The following is a 25,927-nucleotide window of genomic DNA, read 5'->3' as shown; positions in this document are numbered from 1 at the left end:
TCTCCCCGACATACACATGCATACACGGACAAGACAAGATAGTGAGAGTGTGATTGAGAGGCCACAAGGTCACAGCAGATAATAAGAAGAGACAGAGGAGGACAGAGCAGATAGAGTGAGAGGGGAATAGATAACGAAGAGATGGACAGCGAGGGTCAACTGAGGTGCTGGCATAGGGCTGTTCGATATAACGATATATATCGGATGACGATATAAAAACGTCTATCTTTTTACTTTCGTGGTGTCACAAAATAAACTGTTTACGGCAATATTTTTTCATCATTTTGATGGTCACTGCAGTGGCTATATTAATTTCTTAAAGTTCTCTCTTTCTCTTATATTTAATATAACCACACTACAGACGGACAAGCAGCTGTTTTTATGCGTTGTGGTTAGCAACAACGACAGTATCAGCATCGCGTGTCTGCTTGTTTATGTTCCACGTAAACCTTTCACAATAAAGCTCAAGATCCTGTTGAGACTTTTCAAAATAAACCGAATCACGTGAAAGAGCAGATTATTTACGGATGAGAATTTAAAAAAAAGAGCCGCCAGGTGCTAAAAAGAAACCTTAGACTCAAACGTTAGAACAGGCTTTTCCCCGCAGCACGATGTATAATAAATACTCACAAAGAAAACAGCGGCCTTTACAACTTATGTCTAAAAATGTATCGTTTCATGCATCGGTTAAAACACTCGACTCCAGCTACATGACGCGCAGCTGGAAACACTTCCCGCAAGACGAGCTGCCAGAGATTCACAGAATTTACAGAAAATGTTACATTTTTGTGATTTATATCGATAGAATAACGATAGAATTCTTATATTGGGATATGAGATTTTGGTCATATCGCACAGCCCTATGCTGTGAAGTGAAGGACTCAAGCAACACACATAAATGTAACTCTACAGGGAACAGCTTCAGAAAATAATGAACAAGCAGAGGACCAAAGAAAACTTTTCCTCATTGCTTTCAATTTGTGAATGCCGCATCAAAATTAAACTATTATGTTCACCTAATGATTTGGCAGCATCTATAACATCAGTTCCAAACAATTACACCAACAGCGCTTTTATATGGAATCACAGAGCTCTGATGACACCAGGCAGTGGGTAATCCTATTCAGCATTGTGTCTTTGGCATGCATTATTATTAAATGTGAAGTCCATTAAAAGCCATGTACCAAGCCAGGTTCCTCCAGCCACACTTGTATTTTTGTGCAACAGATTTTACTGTAGTGCTATGATTGAGTTTAAACACCCAAATTAAAGGCAACAGTCAAAGCCATTAAAAAACACTGCAGACTAATGCTGAAGCAAGTGTATTCAGTTATTTAGTGAGCAACTAAACACAAATGTATTCATACAGTCAGTATATTTCATACAGTTTAGCCATAGTATGTTAGGCTGATGTAATCAGCAGAATGAAATGTCTCAACGCTTCATTCATAGTTAAACAGCATGCCACATAGGACAAAATTCCCTGCTGAGCCTCCAGTTTGACTCCACACAAGCCACTCTTTGCTACAGTGTCATTATCCTGCTATCTTTATCCACAAATCCTAACTTTATTGCAACATCTAATAAAGGCTGCCCTGCGAAATAACTTCCATGGTTGATCATCAGTCACTGAGTGCCACCATAAACTTATCAGCGCCATTAAAGAATCTACAGTTGTGGTTGAAATTTCTCTACAACTAGCAGTTTCCCTTTGCCAGCTTAAAAAGGATTTCTTTGAAAACACTCATTGGACTGACCAATCAGAACAATGCAAAAGTTGAAGTCTCTTTCTCACCTTAGAAAGGTTTCTTGGAGCCACATCTGAGGTTCTGAGATCATCAGTTTTACCAACTGTGTAAATGCAAGCTATTCAGATGTGTCACTACATTGCCTAGGTCTGGAAGAAGACTCACGCTGTCACCCTCAGAGAGGAAATTGTTCAGGAATAACCCAGGAACCACCTAGGCGTAAACCTGCCATGAACTACAAACTGCTGGAACATCTGCATCACTGTCAACCGTGAATCAAGTTTAATATCACCATGGACTAAGAGGGTGCAGACCAAGAAAGAAGGCAATGCTCCAAAATAGACACCTTTACATCTGTTCACATGCACAAGCCAGATGCCTTTTAGAGATTTTTTTTTTTTTTTTTTTTTTTTTTACTTGGCACAAATAGTTACCAGAAATGTAAGGAAAAGGTATGTTTAGAGCAATAAAAAAATGAACACTAACCGTGTAGGAACTATAAAGCATGGTGGTAGTGGTAGCATAACTCTCTGGAGCTGTTTTGCTGTTTTCTCTGGAGCGGTTTTTAGCTGAAAAATTGACACTACTGGGTGTTCCAACAACACAATTTCCCCAAACACATTAAAACTGGTTTTTCGAATCGATAAAAGAGGGTGACATTAAGCTTCCGGCATGAACTCTGCTAATTCTACCAAGAAGAGTAGTCAAATGTCCAGCAAGAATAATGCCACTATATAATAATATGCTGTACATAATGCTGCTAATGCTGCTAATGCTGCTTTTATGAAAGTTACCTAAAAAGGGACTATATATATCATTTCTCCAACAATGCGGTGGATTCAGACTAACACTCTAATATCTGCAAAAAGTATTTTAACTGCTATCATGCCAACGTGATCATGCCAAAAACTTGAAAGCTAAATGTTAGCATGCTGTCTGTGGACTAATGTCGGTACAGTGAGTCTGACTCTGCCCCAAGGTAGCAAAATCCCTCTCATACAACCTCTGAAGTTTATAAATTCCCATGTTATGATTTGCAATGCTTAACTTCACATAATAATAAGTTACGCTAACAGCATAATAGGGGTGCCTTTATATTTACCAGATAAATATAACAAAGTAATAAATCTTCTAATTCAGCTCCCACCAATTAATGTGTGCATTCTTTTTTGAGATGACATAAAGTTTTATTGGGCCCACTGACAACTTTATCATGCTAACATTTTAAAATCATTTTGTCTGTGGGCTAATAAAATTATAGCTGGCCTCAAGCTGTCCTAGGTACCAAAAATTAGCCTAGTAACACTTCTAATGCTGAGTAATTTTCATGTTGTACTTGTTTAATCTCACACTATGCTAAAGCTGACACACTGGTGGTCATAGTGGTTTTTCATTTACAAGCTATGCTACTGAGCTTTTCAAAATCATTAACAAAATCAATAAATGCATTTCCCAAAACCCTAATTTATTCCTTTCTTTGAAGCATACTGTTAAATTAGATTTCTTAACAATTTGATGCATAGATATTATATGACCTTTAACCTTTTGCACATACTATAAACCTTTACCATTATTTTTTGAATTCTTATTAGCTTTTGGTTTAGTAGTTAACATTCTGCATAATGGCATTTACAAAATTAAAACTTATTTGTAATTTGTCTTGTTGTGTGCTGGTGTTTCTCTAGAATATACATACTCGTGATGACCCCAGCCCAGCTCTGGGAGGTAGGGAAGCTTCTTGATCCTGATGATGGAGTCGTAGAGGGAGGGCTGCAGGGACTGGGCCACGGCATTGGCTAAGATCACTGCTATCATTACCGGCAGGATGTGGGAGATCTGGCCAGTCAGCTCAAACACGATGACTGCAGTAGAAACCGTGTGGGTGACTGCTCCCGACAAGGCTGCAGCACCTTTGGGTTTGGGAGAGGACAGTGGAGTTAGTAGAGGACCAGAGAGAGAAAGTGTAGAAATAATTGGTTAGACGTTTGCTTGTAAGGTGAGATTTGGGGCTTTAGAAAGGGGTCCTTTGGGTGGCATTCAAAGCCCCCCTCCAAAAACAGATGGGTCAATACTAATATGATTTCAAAGAGCAATAAAATACTATCTTACTGTCCCCAAGCATATGACAAAGAGAACTGTTGATTAATGCCAGAGACTCAAGATTCTGACAAGCTGCTAAAATTTCTAACTTACACATTTCGCTTTCTGAGTCTCAGTTCTTCAAAGGTCTTTTGAAGATGTTAAAAGAAAAAAAAAAAAACTTTTTCTTGCACTTGGTTTCTTTACCATATTGATCCATCATCAGTGACTTCATTACTGTCTGCGTTCCCCCCAAAACTACAGGAAGTAAAATTAGCTAATCCCAAAATGAAAATACATAATCAGAAGTCTTTCAAACGATACAATAGAAAAGCTAACAATGGCGAATTACTTGTTTTGGAACATGATCTGTAACTTTCTTGTGCGAATTAGAGCAGTGCTTTCGGATGTTTTATAACCAACCTTCCAAGACTCTTTACTTCAACTACTACATGTCCATATTACACTATTATTGATTGTTGCTGTTAGCTGTGATATAACATCTTATAAAAACATGTATAAAAAGTGGTAATTTTAGGCTTTACTTCCCTTGGTACAATCAGAAACTGTTTCTACTGAGCCTATAAAGACCTAAAAACTATACTTGATTTAAATTAGCACGCTATATTTAACCATACACTGCTATGGTCGTTGTTACTACATTTCAATCCAGTTTTGACTTGGCAGTTCTGCTGATTTTTTAGTGGTCATAGCCAGAGAACTGGTTTTTATTACTGTGACAGTAATCTTCGTTTTGAAGTTTTGGTCATTTTAGGAAAAAAAAAACTTTGATATTTGTGCTCGGCAAACTTCAAGGTACATAAGTAAACTTCAAATGTCCACCTCCAAGTGTTTAAATCGATATTCCTACAAAACAGTCCAAATGCAGCAGGTGTACAAGATGTGCTCTAGCACTACACATGAATCCAAGCTTGACAGGGGAATTGAATGAACTGAAATCATTAACAGCATTTAAACAAAATTCTAATAATTTTACCTTAGTGTTGTAGCGTGCACAGTGGGATAGATTATTTACATTGTCTACAAGAAGCTGTACATTGTATAGAACACATTTCTAATCTAATCTACAAAATCAAACTTCAGATTTGGAAGTTAATTCACTCGAAGAGTCTTAAACAACAAAACAACAGAGCACTTTGCTCTCACACTGCAGGCTTACTTGTTGTTCCTCTAGTATTTAAAAGTAGAATGGGAGGGAGAGCCTTCAGTTTTCAGGCATCTCTTCTGTGGAACCAGTTTCCAGTTTGGATTCAGGAGACAGACACTATCTCTACTTTTAAGATTAGGCTTAAAACTTTGCTTTTTGCTAAAGTATATAGTTTGGATCTGGTGACCCTGAATCCTTCCTTAGTTATGCTACAATAGGTGTACGCTGCTGGGGGATTCCCATGATGCATTGAGTATTTCTTTTTCAGTCAACTTTCTCACTCACTATTTGTTAATAGACCTCTTTCCACTGAATCATACATCTCTGGCTCCACGACCCCAACTGGTCGTGGCAGATGGCCGCCCCTCCCTGAGCCTGGTTCTGCCGGAGGTTTCTTCCTGTTAAAAGGGAGTTTTTCCTTCCCACTGTCGCCAAAGTGCTTGCTCATAGGGGGTCAAATGATTGTCGGGTTTTCCTCTGTATGTATTATTGTAGGGTCTACCTTACAATATAAAGCACCTTGAGGAAACTGTTGCTGTGATTTGGCGCTATATAAATAAAAATGAATATAATTGAACACTATCTCATCCATACTGACTCAGTTCAAGCAACTAAATACACATTTATCCCCCCCACAGCCTTCTCCCCTATGTCCATAAAGCAAAAATCAACTATTTTGAATAATTCAATATAAAAGGAAACGTTACATTTGCAAATCTATTTAAAAAAATAAATACAGAGTAGTTAAAAGAGGAATACTCTAGCCACATCAAAGCAGAAAGAGCAGCATGGGCAAAGTGAGTGTTTATCCTAACAGAGAAAATGGATGAGACCAATCCAAAGAATGAGATGAACACCAGGGGGGAAAATACCAGAGAATGAAAGCATTAAAATAAAAAGAGAAACAGATGGTGAGTAAGAGAGTCTACAAAGACAGGTTTCATTGTTCTTTCTCCTAACTTAATTAAGCCCATGTATGCCCCTCAGATAAATGCTGCTGCTCCCTCTGCCCATCCCAACACTTATTCCTTAAAGCAAGCTCCGCTGCGAGATGAAAGAGGCTCATCAGAGTGTCAGGTCTGTAAAGGGGTGACTCATCAGCTATAGTGCAGCACAACAACAACAACATCAGCCCCAGAAAAACAGCCACCGCCAACCCATAACACTGGCATAATCAGCACGGCTGTCAACAAGTAGCAACTGTAGCAACGCTGCACCTCATTAGACACACAACTTCAGGAAGAATCTATAATGTATGTAGTGCAACCATTTCTTTAAAGAAATACTGGGTACAGCTTCACTATCCAGTGTATACAATCATTACCCTTTGCTGGTTATTATCACTTATTTTACTATTCGTCTGTGTATCCAGACAAATAAATCATCTAGACTGATACATCAGACATTAGCTTGTCGCAGTGTTTGTGGCTTCTGATGAGTAACAACAAACAGAAGTAAAGATATGCCATAGGGAAGTTCTGAGTCATTAAACATAATGTCTCTATTACATGGTTTGTTCACCAGAGAGTAAAGATCTCAGTATTGTTTGTTTAAGGTACATTTGTTTAATAAACCATACAGGAAAACTAAGAAAAAACAGAAGAAAATAAATATTTTGACATTATTAATAAGTTAAAATAATCATTTGCATTAACTAGCTTATTATTATCACTGTCCAGAGGGGGTATTTTTTGGGCGTTAAATGCGTAATTATTGGTAGTAAACTAGTAGTAGGAAATTATGGCTGTTGATTAAAATTTTCCCACATATTCTAACAAACTTGTTGTCTATCACATTACTTTTACAATTCAGTTGCTCTCCTTGTGTTTAACTTCCCTTGATATTTGAATAACAAAGCTGTGACACTGAGTGCAGTGCATTGTTGATTTAATGACTGTATTAGTACAAACAGGGGTGTGCAGTGTGAGTAAAAGTTGATGAGCAACAGCTGTCATATTTACCATTAGCTTTCTATTTATCCTTGTTTAATTGGAACTAATAAAAATTGTAATAAAATTATCGAGTTTCTGGCAGGTTTAAAAATTAAGTAAATACAACCTATAAAAAAAAAGTACAAATACAACCTGAGATGAACACTAACCTTATATTACACATTGTTTAGTACAGTTCATGGTTCGGGAGCTTGTAGAACAACCTGTAGCAGCAATAACTACTTCTTTGCATGGCTATTAGTCTGTCATATTATTTCTTTGCGGGCATTCATGTATGCACAGCTCTCTTAAGGTCCCCAAACAGCCTTTTAATCAGGTTAAGGTCTCAGCTTTGACTCTGTCCAGTGGATGCCCAATCCAGTTTGAAACAAGTCTTAGCTGTCGAACACATAGCCTCACATTTTTCTCAAAACAAAGACTATGGTGTACAGGAGTTTATGGTCAGCTCAATAACAGCCTAGCATTTGTCTAATAAATTATAACATGGGATAATGTGTCATGTTTGGTAGTTCATTTCTCAGAAATCTATACAGACAGACTTAAAATGCAGAGAAACAATACAGTTTCTTATCAATATATTCTTTTAACACTTAAATTATGTTCACTTTTTGTGAACACTTTTTGTATTCATATATATATTCTTCAAGTACATTATTCAGTCAACACAAAACAAAAATATGCCTTTGCCAAGCAACAAAACAATGTCTGCTTCTTAACAGGACTCCTGGATTGCACATTAGCTTGGATATTCAACTTCCAGACTTTCTAGTGGAATATGAACATCTGACAACACCACTGTGAAGAAATTTGTTGTTTTTTTTCAGCTGGTGTCTAAACTGTTTTGCAGGAGGTTTCTTTGTCGTGACTGGTCTGGGGATCTTATAAATATAATTTGATTTTGTCTGGAGCACTTGAGTCTGTTCATATTCCATGTCACCTTTAATCAGGGTCAACTTAAAGCCTTAACTTGGAGCTGAAAAACTGAGCAATTCTGCTACAGGAAATATTTCTGTGCATTCACTTTTATTTCTCTTGCCATCAAAGATGAAAGCCCTTCACAGAAAGCCAAGAAGAAAAATGTGTATATAGGTTTATAATGCAAAGGCTGAATCACAGAGGAATTGTAGAAGCAAACGTCTTTTATTGCAGCAAAAATATGTAGATTAGGATGGAGAGTGAGAGACAGCTGAAATGGTGTGTGCCTTTAACTTACCCACAACAGCATAGCCTCCTGGCACTATGGGGTAGATGGTACCATCTGTGTTAATGCCATCAGGGAACCAGGCAGCCATGCTTTCTCCAACCAGACGACCAAAGGCTGCCCCTGAATTACACAGGGAAACAGAGACACACAATCATTGAGACCATTTCGCAAGTGCAATATTGGTGGTGGCCCAGTAGATGCTGTAACGCCAACCACTAAAACATAAATCCTTAGGTCAAAAAGTACAAACGTCTTGGGTATGCTAAAAAGTTTTATAGTGAAAGTTTAATAACTGTATTTGATTATGATTTTCTCGCTGTTTCCAAATATGAGCAATACACCACTGCTTTGGTTCTCGTGTGAACGACAGCATCAAGCACTCCTTATTTGAAAAACCTTTCTCTAAATGGAAATGAACCAATTAAAAAAACGAAAACTGTAACGTTGGTATTAAGCCACACCAGGGTATTTAAAAATGATTGATTTTTTTTCCCCAACCGTTTTGAAAATACTGTACATGTGCCTTTCTTATACACCAGTACATGTGTACTGTACTTTAGGGGTGGTGAACAAGAAAGCTGGTTGCCTGACTCTGTGTTAGCACTGCAACAGGCTGGTGACCAGTCCGGCGCGTACCCTGCCTCCCACCCTATGACAGTTGGGTTAAGGCTCCACCACCACCCTGAATTGGATGTGGTGTTCCTGGTCAAGTGTCAGGAGGATATAAAGTTATGAGGTCAAAAGACATCACCTAATCCTATGTACCATATGCCTACAGCGACAATTGCCTCCTCTCTCCTCAACTGACAGCTGGATATTTGAAATGATTGTTATAGTTGCATCTTTTGTTTGGACAGGAAAGCAGGGTAGCAATTAGACTTAAAATAGCAGATTCAATGGCAGCAGTTCCAGTGACAGTCTAGAATGCTAATTAGATTGGTCTCATAAGTTTCACTTCCTGCTTAAATAAAGATACTAATAATGCCAAATAAATTCCCAAATTAAATACAATAACATTATTTGTATTTAATTAGTGGCAAACATATATAGTAATTTATAGTACATGACTGACTTTCAAAGGATTTATTTTTGTTTGATTTTTTTGGTAAATACAGTGGGGCAAAAAAGTATTTAGTCAGCCACCGATTGTGCAAGTTCCCCCACTTAAAATGATGACAGAGGTCAGTAATTTGCACCAGAGGTACACTTCAACTGTGAGAGACAGAATGTGAAAAAAAAAAATCCATGAATTCACATGGTAGGATTTGTAAAGAATTTATTCGTAAATCAGGGTGGAAAATAAGTATTTGGTCACCTCAAACATGGAAAATCTCTGGCTCTCACAGACCTGTAACGTCTTCTGTAAGAAGCTTTTCTGTCCCCCACTCGTTACCTGTATGAATGGCACCTGTTTGAACTCATCATCTGTATAAAAGACACCTGTCCACAGCCTCAAACAGTCAGACTCCAAACTCCGCCATGGCCAAGACCAAAGAGCTTTCGAAGGACACCAGGAAAAGTATTGTAGACCTGCACCAGACTGGGAAGAGTGAATCTACAATAGGCAAGCAGCTTGGTGTGAAAAAATCAACTGTGGGAGCAATCATCAGAAAATGGAAGACATACAAGACCACTGATAATCTCCCTCGATCTGGGGCTCCACGCAAGATCTCATCCCGTGGGGTCAAAATGATCATGAGAACGGTGAGCAAAGATCCCAGAACCACACGGGGGGACCTGGTGAATGACCTGCAGAGAGCTGGGACCAAAGTAACAAAGGTCACCATCAGTAACACACTACAACGGCAGGGAATCAAATCCCGCAGTGCCAGACGTGTTCCGCTGCTGAAGCCAGTGCATGTCCAGGCCCGTCTGAAGTTTGCCAGAGAGCACATGGATGATACAGCAGAGGATTGGGAGAATGTCATGTGGTCAGATGAAACCAAAGTAGAACTTTTTGGTATAAACTCAACTCGTCGTGTTTGGAGGAAGAAGAATACTGAGTTGCATCCCAAGAACACCATACCTACTGTGAAGCATGGGGGTGGAAACATCATGCTATGGGGCTGTTTTTCTGCCAAGGGGACAGGACGACTGATCCGTGTTGAGGACAGAATGAATGGGGCCATGTATCGTGAGATTTTGAGCCAAAACCTCCTTCCATCAGTGAGAACTTTGAAGATGAAACGAGGCTGGGTCTTCCAACATGACAATGATCCAAAACACACCGCCCGGGCAACAAAGGAGTGGCTCCCTAAGAAGCATTTGAAAGTCCTGGAGTGGCCTAGCCAGTCTCCAGACCTCAACCTCATAGAAAATCTGTGGCGGGAGTTGAAAGTCCGTGTTGCTCGGCGACAGCCCCAAAGCATCACTGCTCTCGAGAAGATCTGCATGGAGGAATGGGCCAAAATACCAGCTACTGTGTGTGCAAACCTGGTAAAGACCTATAGTAAACGTTTGACCTCTGTTATTGCCAACAAAGGTTATGTTACAAAGTATTGAGTTGTATTTTTGTTATTGACCAAATACTTATTTTCCACCCTGATTTACGAATAAATTCTTTACAAATCCTACCATGTGAATTCATGGATTTTTTTTTCACATTCTGTCTCTCACAGTTGAAGTGTACCTCTGGTGCAAATTACTGACCTCTGTCATCATTTTAAGTGGGGGAACTTGCACAATCGGTGGCTGACTAAATACTTTTTTGCCCCACTGTATGTTAAATTACACAAACGTAATCCTGTAGAGTAGGGTTAAACCTAGGGTTGGGTTTCTTCTGTCCCTTTACACACACAAACACATGTAGTCATTTACTTCTTACCAATGACAAATACTGGCATGAAGGCTCCGGAGGGCACTGGGATAGTGATGGCCAAGGCAGACATCCAGAACTAAGAGGGGAAAATAGAAGCAGATAAAGAAAGAAAAGACATGAAAAGAAAGAACAGGGTGGCATTTCAATTAGCTTCAGAGTACCATCCGGTGTGCCCCTCGATGATAGCCAAGCTGAACCCTCTACCAGCAGTGAGGAGGCGACCATGCGAGGCTTATTGCTGAGGTTAGATTGAGCTGTCACTTTCACTCTCCATTTGACAAAGACCCTGAAATAAACCCCTGGGTAATGAGCGGACTCTGCCGATTGGCGGACGGTGCACCAGACGAGCGGAGAGACTGCTAATTAGGAAAGAAACAAAAACGGAAATGTCATCACTGACAATGTGTGAGCATTATCGTCAGGTCTGTGTGTGTGTGTGTGTGTGTGTGTGTGTGTGTGTGTGTGTGTGTGTGCAAATGTATAAGTGTAGCAAGATGTAGGAAGATGGTTGAACAGAGATGAGTTTTAAAAGGCTGTCATACTCACTTATGGAAATAAAAGTCTGCACTGATACCTGGGACATCGTTAAAACGATGATCCACGCTTACTTGACTGGACTCAATGTTAGATTAAAAAGTCTTATTAAAATTCCATTTATACTCCACACTACCAGCATAGTATTTATCGGTTCTTCAGTAAAAACTGTCTGATCACTCTTTCCATCCTTGACACTTGAGGTAGTTAAGACTGACTAAGTCAACCTTCAAAGTTAACTCTAACTCAGTTTATTTGTAGAACAAAGTGTATTTTTGAACCTTTTCAATGTCTTAATAAAGAAATCCTCACTGAGTCAAATCCTTACTTGTTCCCACAGTCGCCAGTTCACACATGAAGGCCATTTGGATCACTTCTGTACTGAAGACCGGTAATCCAAGGTGCATTGAATCATGAGCACCAACATGCTGCACTCTACTCACAACACACACCAAAAGCATCTTCCAAACATTCAGTCTGTTAAGGCTACAAAACAATCACATCTCTCTGACTTGCCCTCAGTGCCAACAGGATTGCTGTGAATCATACACTGGGGAAACCAAACAACTGTTGGTTAAGCGCAAAACAGAAGAGCTACCTCGTCGGGCCACAACTCTGCTGTCTACACCTCCGGCCCCGACTCTTGACTCTCAACAATGATGATGTGCACATTCTGGCCAGGAAGCAATGCTGATTTGGGAAATCAAAGAGGCCCAGAAAAGGAACAACCATCATATTTGAAAAGAGATACTCTAGACACCAAACTGACTGCTTATGTAAGAAATTAATTATCTCGAACATGAGTTTTCTAGGAAATGTGAGAGTCTGAATGTGAGGCTGAAATATTGCTTGTACAACACTAAATGCTGGTTGAGGTTGTTTCATTTTCCTTTCAGACAGAAACAGGAGTTTAACAGAGAGCACAAGACACATGTACGAGCTTGTTTCAGCTGAACTGTGTAACGAAAGTTGGGAAGTGCCTTAGAATCAGGTTCCCAGTGAATGAGGGGTAAAAATGTTTCAGTGCGAGTCTCCCAAGGTCTTGATTATCCAATCCATTAACCTCCTAGGACCTGGCGTCCACATATGTGGACATCACATTTTGGGTTATTTAGACTAAAATACTCAATTTTGCTCTACATGGGACTGATATCCACTTACAAGGACATTATACTGCTACTGTTCTAACAAAATTTTAAACGAATATCCTCATATGTGGCTCTTATTTTTCTTAAAAACAAAAATAAGGTTAAAAAAAAAATCTGGTAATTCTTTGTTTTTACATTCATCGGGCCCCAATATGCCCAAATATCAAAGAGAAATTAAAAATGAATGTCGTGGAAGAGTCTGGGTCTTAGGAGGTTAAGGTACTAACGAAAAGAAAAGGAAAGAGGATTTGGAGCTAAAGTGCTTTAATAGCCCTTGAATTGAGTAATAAACTAATCGACTGTAAGTAAATCAATTAGTGAGTATTTTAAAAGTTCACATTTTTGAGTAAGTTAAAGCTAAAATGTCAAAACCTTTTCTCCAAATTCTGTAATCATTTATTCTGTAATTTGTTAAACTACAGGTAGGCTTGTGCATATGTTTCCATGTCATTTTGAAAAATCAAAGCAAAATACTCTACTATAAATAACAAATTCAAAAAACTATGTCCATTTAAATACAAATATTAACATACGATGTAAAGTTGGGTATACAACATTTTATGGTTGAGACTGTATGTGGTGGAAACAGTTGGGAACAGTTTTTACTTGCTGTTCCCAACCAAGTAACAGGTCTCTACAAAGGGTCACACAGTTGTTTGATTTTGTTTCCTTGATCTTGACCTGAGATTGTGAATTTGAACAATTGAACAATTGAATTTGAACAATTTTAATTGTTTAAGTAGCATCTGCACAGATAGCATGCTAACTCAAAGCTAGCCAAGAGCAGAGTGATGTTAAAGCTGAGTGCATGAAGACCCCAGCCCAGCAGCCAGAGCCTGAACTTCAACAAGAAACAAAGGCAGTGATGAGCAGCTAGACTGCAGCCTCCGTTTCTACCTGTTCATGTTTCTAAAGTAGACTCACTGGGGTAATTAACTTTGAAGTCTGTTTAGGCTCATTGTCATATAATATCCACTTTTACTGCTACACAGATGACACCCAGCTCTATTTATCTTCCAAACCCACAGCTACTCTCCCACCCACATCCATTTCTGACTGTTTAAGTGAAATCAAGGTTTGGTTTACTCATAACTTTCTCAAACTTTATGGTAATAAAACAGAATTTATTCTAATAGGCACCAAATCAAAACTGACTAAAGTTCTAACCAAAGTCTTTCATTATCCATTGATAACGCTGTTGTCACCCCTTCCCCTGAGGATAAGAGTCTTGGTATCATCTTCGACAGCACTCTTTCCTTCACAACATATATAAATAATATCACTCGGTCTTCTTATTTTCATCTTCGTAATATTAACCGCCTTCATCCTTCACTCTCTCCAAACAGTACTGCCATATTTGTACTGCTTTTGTCACATCTAGTTTAGACTACTGCAATTCTCTTCTCTATGGTCTACCTCATAAGCCTCCCCATAAACTGCAGTTAGTTCAAAATACAGCTGCTCATATTATATGAAAAATTTGATCTTCTGAACATATAACACCTGTTCTAACACAGCTTCATTGGCTTCCAGTTCACCTCCAAGTCAATTTCAAGATCCTGCTTCTTACTTAAGAGCACTTAAAAACCTTGCGCCTCCATATTTACCTGACCTTCTTCACATGTACTCACCCCTACGTACACTCCCCTTTTCTTCAGCTTCCCTTCTGTCTGTTCCAACTGCTCACCTGACTACAATGGGACTGACTACCAAAACTTTGGAATGCACTTCCACCAGATCTCCGCACTATTAACTCGGTTTTTAAATCACATCTTAAAACCTATGTATTCAGAATTGCATACCCTTCATCACTTTTCTGTCTTAGTCCATTTTTTATTTCGTTTAGCTTTTATACTGTCATACTTGTACATACATACTTTTTATTTTTGTTTACCTTTTTTTTTAAATTTTGTTGTAATAATGTAAGGTGACCTTGAGGGTCTTTAACCTCCTAGGACCTGCCGTCCACATATGTGGATTTCACATTTTGGGTTATTTAGACCAAAATACTCAATTTTGCTCTACATGGGCGTGATATCCACTTACGAGGACATTATACTGCTACTGTTCTATCAAAATTCTAAACGAATATCCTAATATGTGGATAAAAATAAGGTAAAAAAAAAAAAATCTGGTAATTCTTTGTTTTTACATTCATTGGGCCCCAATATGCCCAAATATCAAAGAGAAATTTAAAATGCATGTCGTGGAAGAGTTCGGGTCTTAGGAGGTTAAATGTGCCAATAAATAAAATATATTATAATTATTTTTGATTTGTGTTAATACATAAAAACTGAAAGATCCCGTCTGTGTCCTCATTAGGACAGAGATTTGTGCTGGTGTGTGGGACTCTAACCTCAAGGCTATATTGTTAACTGGTGAGAAGTTTGAGATGTATTTCTCTTTAGCTAGAAACACAAATTTTCTGTTCCTTTTTCCATTACTCTCACCAAATTAGAAACGGATCCTGTTTCAGTAATAAAAAGCTTTTAATATAAAGATAGCTAAAAATTAGCCATCAGTTAGAAGTGTGAGTAGAAATAGAGATTATAAGAGACAATGTTTATGTTCAAAGTATCCTGAATAGAAATCTTTAGGACAACTCAGTTACGGCAAAGATAGTGGTTATTACACCAATTTAACAGCTGTAACAAAAAACATGGCAAACAACATTCAAATTTAGGGTCATTTTAGCCTGCTGATCAGAAAAAAAAGAATCAGTCTAAAATGGATCAATAGTGCAATTAGAGATTATTTTACATGATGTTACCTTTAAATAGGCCAGTACTATTAATTGGCACGTATTCTTCGGCACAGAGCGGGTAATGTATTGAGCACAGGCTTATATTTTCAGTGTTTGCATGCACAGAATGAGATACATGAATCAGTGTATTGTACAAGCCATTACACAAACCTCATCACTATAATAATCTCATGGTTTCAAATAGACTTTTTAATTACACTCATTGCTCCGTCGCTCTCTCTCCCTTTTCTGCTCCCTCTGCTCCAACTATAGTTAGCTGTAATTAAGGCTGGCTGCCATGGTGACGTAATGGATCTCCTTCTGTGACCCTAAACTGCCGCCGCTTTCGCACCCCGTACAAACACACATATGTGCGTAGGTGTTCACACACACTATAACACGGACTCAGCGAAGAGAATCAGGCTAAAACACAGTCACACACGGTTACAAAATACAAAATAGGCCTCATGGGAAAATGAAGACAGCAGTGTGAAATAATCTTTAGACTTGCCTTCCTCTCTCATTCTTTCTCTTCCACCTAGACAGTAAAACTAGAATAAGAGTTGGGAACTTTTAAAAGATCTGAGAACTCATAAGAAGAGGCTTAACTTTATTAGAGGCCATGAACTCCCAGGAAAGCAGTACACAAGAATGTGAGTGTGTCCTCGGGTATGTGTGGGTTATATCGTCAATACTGAGGCCACACTGATCTGAGAGGAGTCCACTGTTACCGGGTGGTTAAACTACAGGTAGACCTTCACACACCTTGTATTTTATGATGCTCAGAAACACTGTGCCCATTGTTGTGTTACTTTAAAAAAAAGCAATTCTTATCTCATCTTTGGCTCACAATAAAGGCCCATAAATTAACAAATAGAAACTCATCATAAATTGTGTACAATTTACTCTTAAATCATAATACTTGTGACTGATTTTTGGTACTAAAAAGTAGAGATGGCACGATACCACTTTATGTCCGATACCGATATCATAAATTTGGATATCTGCCGATACCGATATGAATCCGATATAGTGTGTTTTTTAATCAATAAAACGTTTTTTTTAATATTTGTTGCTGCATTTTGTATAAGTTTATACTCAAGTTTAAATAAATAACAACACTAAAGCTATTCTGTTATACCTGTATATAAAACATACACTGCGCCCAAAATATTTCATAGTTCAGCAACACTGATCAATCTAATAAACTTAAACCTACTTAAACGTGCTGCTGTTGTTCAGCTGCTGGTTTCCTCTTTCTGGTGAGAAGTGGGCCAAAAACAAAGAAGAGAGACGGACTCACGACAGAAAAGCCGATCAGCTGATCATTAAGCAGTTTCATGATTGAAGTAGCAGCAAGAAGAGGCAGTCGCTCCATATATCGGTTGTTAAGCTTAACGCGGGAATGCTTTACAAACATTCAGAGATGAACTTACACACTTGCTTTACTTCTCTCTGGGAAAACTTTCTCGGAGATGAAATGCTGGTGAGGCTACAAATACACACAGCCGCTCTATCACGTGATGCATACTGCTGCAACGTGCTACGGCTATGAGCCGAGTTACGCCGTGTAGCAAGTTTTGTGAGGTGCTTTTTTGATATTTAATGGATCGGATTACATTTTTTATTTCTCGCCAATATCCGATCCAGTAATTTGGGTCAGTATCGGACCGATACCGATACGTAATATCGGATCGGTCCATCTCTACTAAAAAGTAAGAGTCTGGAATTAGAAAATGTAAAGTTTGGTGGATATTTGGCATTTTAAAAAGTTCAGCAGAAAATCTTGTTTGTTTTTATTAAACAAACAACAATAAGAAAGTGAATGCAGACAATTGTTACAAAAATCAAATCTAAAATTTTAAACAATTTCTTGCTTTCTAAATTCCACTTCAAATTAGACTGATTAAGTGTCAGAAACAGTTCAATCTTGATGACTGATAACTAAAATTATTCAACCCAAGACGTTTTTTGTGATAACACCATAATTAAGGTTTCAGCACAAAACCAGTTGGGTTAATTTGTAATAAAGTAATCATGGTCATAGAGTATGACCATAAGCAATCCTTGACATTTAGAATTTATTTTGGTAACAAAACGAATATTTGTTATTTATGTCTATAATCAGTAAAGTTTATTTTGTTGACCCATCCATCCACCCCAGCCTCCACTCAATAAGCACTTTGTCATTCTGTTTTGAGGATGCTCCACCTTTCTTCTTACAATTATAACTAAACAACTCAAGTCAACCCCATGGGAGCCTTTCTGCGTGGAGTTTGCATTTCCCATTTCCCTGGGTTTCCTATGGGTACTCTATCTTCCAGCCTGAGTCCAAAGACACATGTGTTAAACTAACTAGTGGTTCCAAGTTGAACATGAATATGAGACAGATAAAATGTTTAGAATGAAGCACGAAGTTTTCAGTGAGCAGTAAGAAAGAAAAAAAGTGCTGTGTCAACATTTACATATATTAATCTGTGTCTGTGTTTTGTTTTTCACCTTAATGTCAACATTAATTAATTTGGTGTGCTTTCTTATGTTCATCTTGTTAGACTTATTTTCTGAACCATAAAGGATAAAGATGTTCACATTTAAATTTAGCTATTTTACAATTAGGGCATTTTAGCACTTATGATTAAAAATGAATATTTTTGTGCATGTAATACTTTTTGGAGACACCCAGTCAAAAAAGATACAAATATTGTGAAAAATAAGATGTAATTTGCAAATAGACTTTCAGCAGTTCTGTTGAGAGTGTGTAGCTGACAGTGTAATCTAAACCAGCAGCCTGTTTACTCATAGTAACATGGTCAAAAACACTTGAGCACGGGTGACTGTGGCAGGATGCTGCAGGCACTTTATTCTCCAGCCTTATAGGACGGAAACCTCAATTATAGCAACTGAACTGATGTCTGCAGAGTAATAGCTGCCAATGGGCACTCCTTCAGGTGGCTTGGAGCTAGTTGTTGCACTTGGGGGCATAAACTAATAGACACGGACAGGATACTCCTGGCTGTAAATATGGCTCCATGGGAATTAATGCTACATTATCGTGTCCACATTTGTAATACCATATTGTATAAATATTTGCAAGCAAATAAAATATATTTTTATATAGAAATCATACTTTCAAGTTGCAACTATTTCCTAGTAGTACACCAATGCTGTACTAGAAATACAGATTGTAGGAAAAAATGAGTTTGTATTTTCTGCCTTCATAATTACATCAGCTTTCATGAGAACCCAGACACCACTGGGAGAAATAGCCCCAAACCATGACAGTGTCTCATTGGTTTTACAGATGACTGTAGACACTGTTGTACCTTTCTCCTCCTTCTTTTTAAAAATGGCACTGAGACCATTTCTGATGAGGTTTTCGTTAAAAAAAAACAACAAAAAAAACCCAAAAACAAAATACAGATGCATCTCTCAGGGCCTGTGTCAGCTCTTTGCTAGTTGTTGTTTACTAGTAGTTTGCACTTTCCTTAAATCTTTTTAAACTAATACTTACTATACATGACATTTCTCTGTAGTTTCCTTTGAATACCTTTGTCTATCGTCTGGTTAAGGTTGATTCTACACCATCACTACCACAACAAATGCTAATGGTGATGATATGCAATGCCATCTTCATCAATAAAAACTTCCTGATGCTCAGGTTCATTCATTATTATCAATTATACTGCATTTCTCATAAAAACAGGGGGGGCAGCAAGTTCCTCTAACTGTGACTCAGCTACATTCAACATCCTGCTGGACCTAAGACAGTTTGTACATAATTAATGGTATATAACTAATTAGAGAATTAATCAGCATGGTCTGATAAGTCAAGTCTGACTGTGTGTGTGTGTGTGTGTGTGTGTATTTAGTTTAGTTATAACCCTACCCTGCTCTAACACTTACTGCCAGGTTCTGAGGTTTTTGAGCCAAAGTGTGCAGAGAATAAAGCAAATGGATAGTTTTCAATTTGACGTAGTACGACCATATAATTGAGAGATTGTTTTAGAGGAGACACATTAGCATTTCCGAACATATCCCTCTACCCTTTATTTGCTCTATTACTATTTATGTCCTCTTATCTATTGCTCTATCCAATTCTTTGCTGAAGCAATGACTCGCTTCCCCCTGAAGGAGTCATTAATGTTTCATCTAATCTAATCTAACGTAATCTAGTAGATGTACATCTCGCAGAGGTAGTTTACGACCATGAAGATTTATGAGGATCTCTGACCTCAAACTGAAAGGGGACTTTGATAAGCAGTGGAAGGCAGCAAACTTAAGACCTGAAAATCAAGCTGGGACTGTTTGGGTTATTGGTTTAAACCGCTGCAAATTCAAGTGGAACAAGTGATCAAGGAAACCACTTGCATGAAATCTTTCCTTATTAAAATCCAATTAGAAAATTCTTAATGAACCTTGTGAATTTTGACAGTAGCTTTAATGAGTCTTAAAAGTTCTAAAGCTGCTTCGGGGCTATACTATTTTAGGAGAAAGCATCATTTGTTAATATACGCAACTGAGATTTAATCAGTGTATAATATTAGCTTTGTGCTTGCTCAACAAAAATCTGAACAGCTGCCTTTAAAAAAAAAAAAAATCATGCGCCTTAGTTATCACGCCACTGATGTAATAGGCTTTATGTGAAAATGAATGATTAACCGAATCAGCAGTAAAGTGTAAAAAGTAGGCCAGAACGTCAAGTATAGACATCTACCCCCAAAGATTGTCTTTTCAGGACGTACTTATGTTTTGCCTTTCACTGTAACAGAGCCAATACTTTGACATTTGATGACAAACATAACTACAAGTATGACTTAAATGCAATGTGGTCAAATCACACTGATGCTGACACACTGCTGCTACAGAAGATGTTGAATAAAAATGCTCTGTCAAACCTTTTAAAGCAATTTTAGATTAATTAAATGTATTTTAGGCATTTTGAGTCTGTAAAACAGTGTTCATGGTGACAAACAGATTTTACATGATGCTGCATGCTTGGACCATGAAAAAAAAATTCTAAATGCACAAAAACTGGCTAAAGACAGAACTTTTCTTTTATTTCTTATATATGGGTTTGTGTGGCTCTTGCAAGAGCTCATTGTTGGCATGATGCCTACTTACTAAAGACACTGTTGAGGCCTTTTGGTGTTGCTGGCCAGTGCATTCATTCTTTCTTAACAATTTACCAGATTGATGATTTGGCTACTGCCAAAGTTTTTGCTCTCTCTCTCTCTGACTGGGTTATTTAGTTTTTTTTGTAGCCAAGTGACAGCCTCCCTCAACTGTGTTGACATTTCTTAGGGGGATGATATTTAAAATTACAGTGGCAATCTATAAATTGAACTACTGAAATCAACTTCAAATAGAAGTCAGTTAGATAGATGTCTGCTTCATCTTTGATGAAATATCAAATGAACGGTTCTCACCCGGTTGTGAAACTACCTGTCAGTAAACTGTCCAATAACTTTTGAGCCTCTGAAAATAAGAGATTTTGTATAAAAATGGCCAAAATTCCTAAAAGGTTATGGAAATTTCAACTAAACCTATAAGTCAGCATTTCAATTACATATTGCATAAGGCTACTTCAAAATATATTGTATAGTGTATGTGTAATAAACAAATGCATGTATTTGTATATGACACATATGGTTATTTTGGTCATATTGCAGCAGACATACTAGATAGTCTCTTGTATATCTGTATTTCACTGATAAGTAAATAGTATACTAGTAATAGCTATTACCATCTGGAACCTCTACTGACAATGCTTTGCCAAAATTAAAATCTGATTTTTCTTTTTTTCCAGAAGGCTTTCATTAAAATTAAGCTCTCTCTGAAGCTAGAGAAGAGTAATAACATACTCTCTACCAGATCCCACATGAAAAAACCCTCTAAATTTTCCTTTCAGTCAAATAAGGGGCTCAAATAAAAGCCTTCCCATCTTGCACCTGCATATCTTGTTAGATGATCAAGTTGCTATTACAACTCATGCTGAGGAGCTGCATAAGAAGCTTTAAATAATTAGGTTTCTTGCTGCCAACACGATTAAGTCCCTGCATGCTGTCATAGCTCTCTTAGAATTAGATTTTTTTTTCCTTTTTACCAAATTATTTTTTAAACTAATACCATGCTAATCATCATCACTTTTAAAACTTGGATTTTCAAGAACCCTTGGATACCCCATTTATGAATTAAAGAACCTCAGTAGTTCTAGAATATTTTGCGCCAATGGCGCACTAAAGAGGAAGCTAAAATTAAAACATAATATATTGCTTTGCTATAAGCTTCATTAGCACTACCTTGTTGCACTTTCAATCTGTCATGGTGTCTCTGGTTCAGACTGTATGCCAGGTTTGTCCCACTTTTCTCAGAAGAGTTGTTGGGTTTCCAAGCACCACTTTGGCCTGTGTCCCCAGTAAGATTAGTCAGCTGCTCCACACATGTGATGCACTTGGGTAGAAGGCTGTTTACATCCTTGGCCTGAAATGAGTAGCTTCCACAATGCTTTTCTTCGTTTTTCTTCAGTTGGCGGGGTTTTTTCTGGTTTTTATTTGTTTGCCAGTTAGTTGTGGTTTGCTCCACACAAAAATGATCAGTTTTCCTTCCTCACAAGTTTTTTCCACTTTCCTTGCCATCAATCACACTTTTAGGTGTCACACTGGGAAATGAACTTTTCTAATGTGCCACATAAGAAACTGTTGTAGAGGGCCGCACCAATAAGCTTTTAAAGAACTGAGTTCAGCTTCTTGTTCAGTCCCAGTTTCTTATGTGCCCCCATGGGAGAACTCATTTCCCACCTTTGTTCTGGGTAACTTGAAACTGAAAGGTGTGTCTGTAACTTACATAGTAATTTGAAAAAGTTACACATTGCAGTTACATATTGTGATAATACCTTATACTCAATACAAAATCCACTGATCCGCCTTAAAGGTGGAACAGACTACATCAGGTCACACCTTCAGTTTTTTTGTCCTTGAGTAAATAATTGCTAGTTTTGTTCTCTTTTTGATCAGGTAATGACAGTAAAGTACAGCCAATCCAAGCTTTGGTCCCAGTTGGTTCCCCCTGATTAAATTAAGTTATATAGCTATTCATAAGAGCACAAGACTCACAATTCTTGCACCTTGTGTTGAGACCGATTTTGATTGATGTTTCTTTGACTAAATGATGGAAAACAATGAAATCAGGAGAACAGGAGCAGGCAGACAGAGTGAAGGATAGTCAAGTCAAGGGTATCAGTTATGACGCACTATCCAGGACATTTATACTCTAATTTGTCAGTCATCTGGGAGCCCTCTGTACTTGCATGTGTGTGTCACATTCAGAGGACAGTCTGTCGCCCAGGGGCCTCATGGGACCCTCGGGGGCCCTTCTTCTATTCCCACTCCAATTACAGTCCCGCCAGCTCTCTGTCACTGATGCACACACACCAACAGATAACAAAGGACTCGCACAGGCTGGAGGACACATACCTATATTAATAAACTCATCTCTTCCTGAGAGCTGTTGATGTGCATAATTGCACACCACTAAAAATAGCATTTAACTACAAAGCATGCCAAATGAGTGTGCAAATGTATGTGTGTGTGTGTGTGTGTGTGTGTGTGTGTGTGTGTGTGTGTGTGTGTGTGTGAGTGTGAGAGAGAGAGAGAGAGAGAGAGAGAGAGAGAGAGAGAGAGAAACTTGAATGTTATCAGCACTGCACCTCACAACAACAGCAATTCAGCCTTTTCTTGAGGAACTTTCTTTAACTTCCTGTCTTGTCTTGTACTGATTTGCATGATTCAAATACACATACAGCAGCTTCACCGGCTGACCAGCTGCTGGAACTGCCTGACACTAAACATTTTATCTGCACCTTGGCTTTCAGAAGTTCAGCTGCTGAATTCGGTCTTCCTGAAGTTTCGACATGAAAAGACGCAACGAGACAAGATGGCTGCCAAGTTGAATAAAAGAACCATTCATTACAGAGCAGGAGAGGGAGAGGGAGCAATCTCTCCTTTGAAAGTCACCAGGCTGAATCCAGGAAAACCAAAGGCTGTAATTAGACAGAGCCATTACAGCCTCACTTTGAATGTTGTGTGTGCGCGTGTTGTATTATGTTCTGGTGTGGATGTATGGACTGTAATTGTGTGTAAAAGGGAGACCAAGTGTGTGCATCCATACAGACAGATGTTAAACTGTCCAATGAGATTTTGCAGGGGTGTGATTTAGTTAGAAAAGTTTGGTGTGTGTATGTGTGCGTGCGTGTTATGCCTATCCTATATGTGACCTACAGGAAATGCTGCATATTTGGTAACCCTATACATGCCCAGCACACCTACACATGAGGTGGACGTCACGCTGAGAGCAATGATGCTGAAAGACTTTTGATAAAGGACAGCAGTAGGACAGAAACACACACACACACACACACACACACACACACACACACACGAATAAGAAAACAAGTTAGTGGCTTTATGCAAGAGACAAGGGAATCAAACTCACTCTATAAACTGATTCAAAGTTGGGATTTGACTGTGCTTTGTTCACAATGACCAGAAAAACAGCTGCGAGAGACATTCGCTATTATGCTGTTGAGAACCAATGATAGTGAGTCAGTTCCTGGCACTGCTGTTACATGGTGCGCATCATCAATCTCTTTGCTTACATAACTTTGACACCGGAGCTTAGGTAAGTGTTGGATTCCTGTTTCACCGAGTGTCTTTAACCAAATTTTGTAGGACAATGCGCTTGGCTGTAATTCTGCTTTCACAACTTTGCCATTTTATGAAGGGCAGTTTGTGTTTTCTTCAGCCTTTTAAAAAAGAAAAAAATATTCCTAATACCAAAAATAAACATTTCTGGGTAACTTTCACAATATCTCAGGTTAACTGAACAATAATTAATATTGTCAATGTTTAATCGACAATGCTGAAAAACTAAAACAGACTGGTGACTTGCCCAGGGGGTGCTCCACTTTTTGCCCTATGATAGCCAAGTTAGCCTCCAGACCTCCCAAGGCAAAAGAATGTAGCCCGTTATCAATATATAAATAAAAAAACATATATTAAAAATACATGATATTTTTATGTTTAGAGAAGTAAACAAACAATTTAAAGTTCATTATTCTAATATGTAACATGAGCTGGATTTAAGATTTTGTGGATAATGGTTATTATAATAATGTTCACACAGCTGTCAAACTGCAAAGTCTATAAATAGACAGCTTCTTATATTGCACTGATATTTTAGGATGTTTAATTGCATATCAGTTTCATTTACACAGAGAAGCAGGAGTTGTTAAATGACACTGAAATGGTCATCGATATAAAATTAGACTTCACTAATGTGAGGCTAATGTCCAGTGTTATTATCTAAAGTTTGTTAATGCTTTGTTAATTATCTACCTCCACCTGAGCCAGGTACCAGGTAAAGTCACATGACTCCTCACTACTTCCCTGATGTTCAGGGTGTTTTTTGTTTCTGTTGTTTAGGAAGGCAACTTTGTTTCTTTTTTAATATTGTGTGTTATGTGGTATTTTGACTCCCCAGTGGATTGCACAGCTGTGTAGCTTTGCTGTAAATAGACTCATGTCATGTACAGTAACAGCTATCCAGATTTAAAAAGCTACATTTAAAAAAAGTCCCCCCAAATCCCCCCTCGCAGGCACCCTCTCATATACTCCCCTACACATTACTCAACTCCACTCTACTTGGCACCCACTCCTACTTCTGTGTGAAGTCTGCTTGCTGTATGAAGCCCACAACACACTCAGTGTTTTTGTATTGGAAAAGGACATTTCATTTCAGCTGAGCAGTGCAGCCCAATAAGTAAAGGTTACATAAAAAGCCAGACAAGCGGCCCTGTGTTCTTAAACAGGCAGGATGGTGGAGCACAGAACGACCAAACTCATTTCTGTTTTTTCTTGTTACCGAGCACTAGAAAAAAAACAGGAGAATGGGCGGTAAAGGAGATAAATGAATACATACTAACAGTTCAGCTTCTTGAGTCCATAGAGGCCAGGACTGCAGAGCCTTCATTCCACCACGCTCGGCCCTCACTCAAACTTAGGAGTTGAGCCAAGTCCAAGAACTGGTACTTTGTCTACATATGTCATCTCAGTAAAACCTTTTTTTTTTTTAAATATACATTTTTCTAGAGATGGATGTTGCATTTTTTCCACACCTCTCTGCTGCAACATGAGTCACTTAAAATTGAATCTATGGGACAATCCAGAACAGTGGATGTGCTAGAACAACGGCAAACCCAGACATCGGTTCCATCCTGACTCAAAGAGCTGGACCAGGGATCGTCAAAATGGTCTGAGCTGTAGGTTCAGTTAAATATCATTCTGTGTTTTCTACATGTATCAACAGAAGGGCACCAGTTGCAAGTGGAATAATTAACAAATCATGGAGGATGCCAATAAGGCCCATTTCCTGAACTCACCAGGAAAGTGTTTACTGAAGCTGAGGGTCAATTTCTTACATCTATAGCATGAGAAGTTCTATTTATAGCCACAGTTTAGCTTTACTTTTTGGAATCTC

At 38.3% G+C, this 25,927-nt stretch overlaps 1 protein-coding gene across 4 annotated transcripts in view; it reads right to left on the bottom strand.

The window, feature by feature from the left end:
* The window catches only part of LOC146559178 (chloride channel protein 2-like), a 181,040-nt gene that overhangs the window by 43,134 nt on the left and 111,979 nt on the right, over positions 1-25,927 (bottom strand). For all 4 annotated transcript variants that reach the window (XM_085244977.1, XM_085244980.1, XM_085244978.1 and 1 more), the window contains 3 exons: positions 10,976-11,045; positions 8,161-8,271; positions 3,445-3,658 (listed from right to left, as the gene is read on the bottom strand). In XM_085244977.1, coding sequence (XP_085101103.1) covers positions 3,445-3,658; positions 8,161-8,271; positions 10,976-11,045 — 395 coding nt within the window. The remainder of the gene's footprint in view (positions 1-3,444; positions 3,659-8,160; positions 8,272-10,975; positions 11,046-25,927) is intronic.

Source organism: Mchenga conophoros, linkage group LG14 (assembly GCF_057382185.1).
Source record: "Mchenga conophoros isolate Kocher_MC1m ecotype Shallow Benthic linkage group LG14, M_conophoros_male_GT1.1, whole genome shotgun sequence".
Classification (NCBI taxonomy): domain Eukaryota; kingdom Metazoa; phylum Chordata; class Actinopteri; order Cichliformes; family Cichlidae; genus Mchenga; species Mchenga conophoros.
The sequence above is the reverse complement of the archived record's forward strand: the minus strand, read 5'-3'. Positions and strand labels throughout refer to the sequence as shown.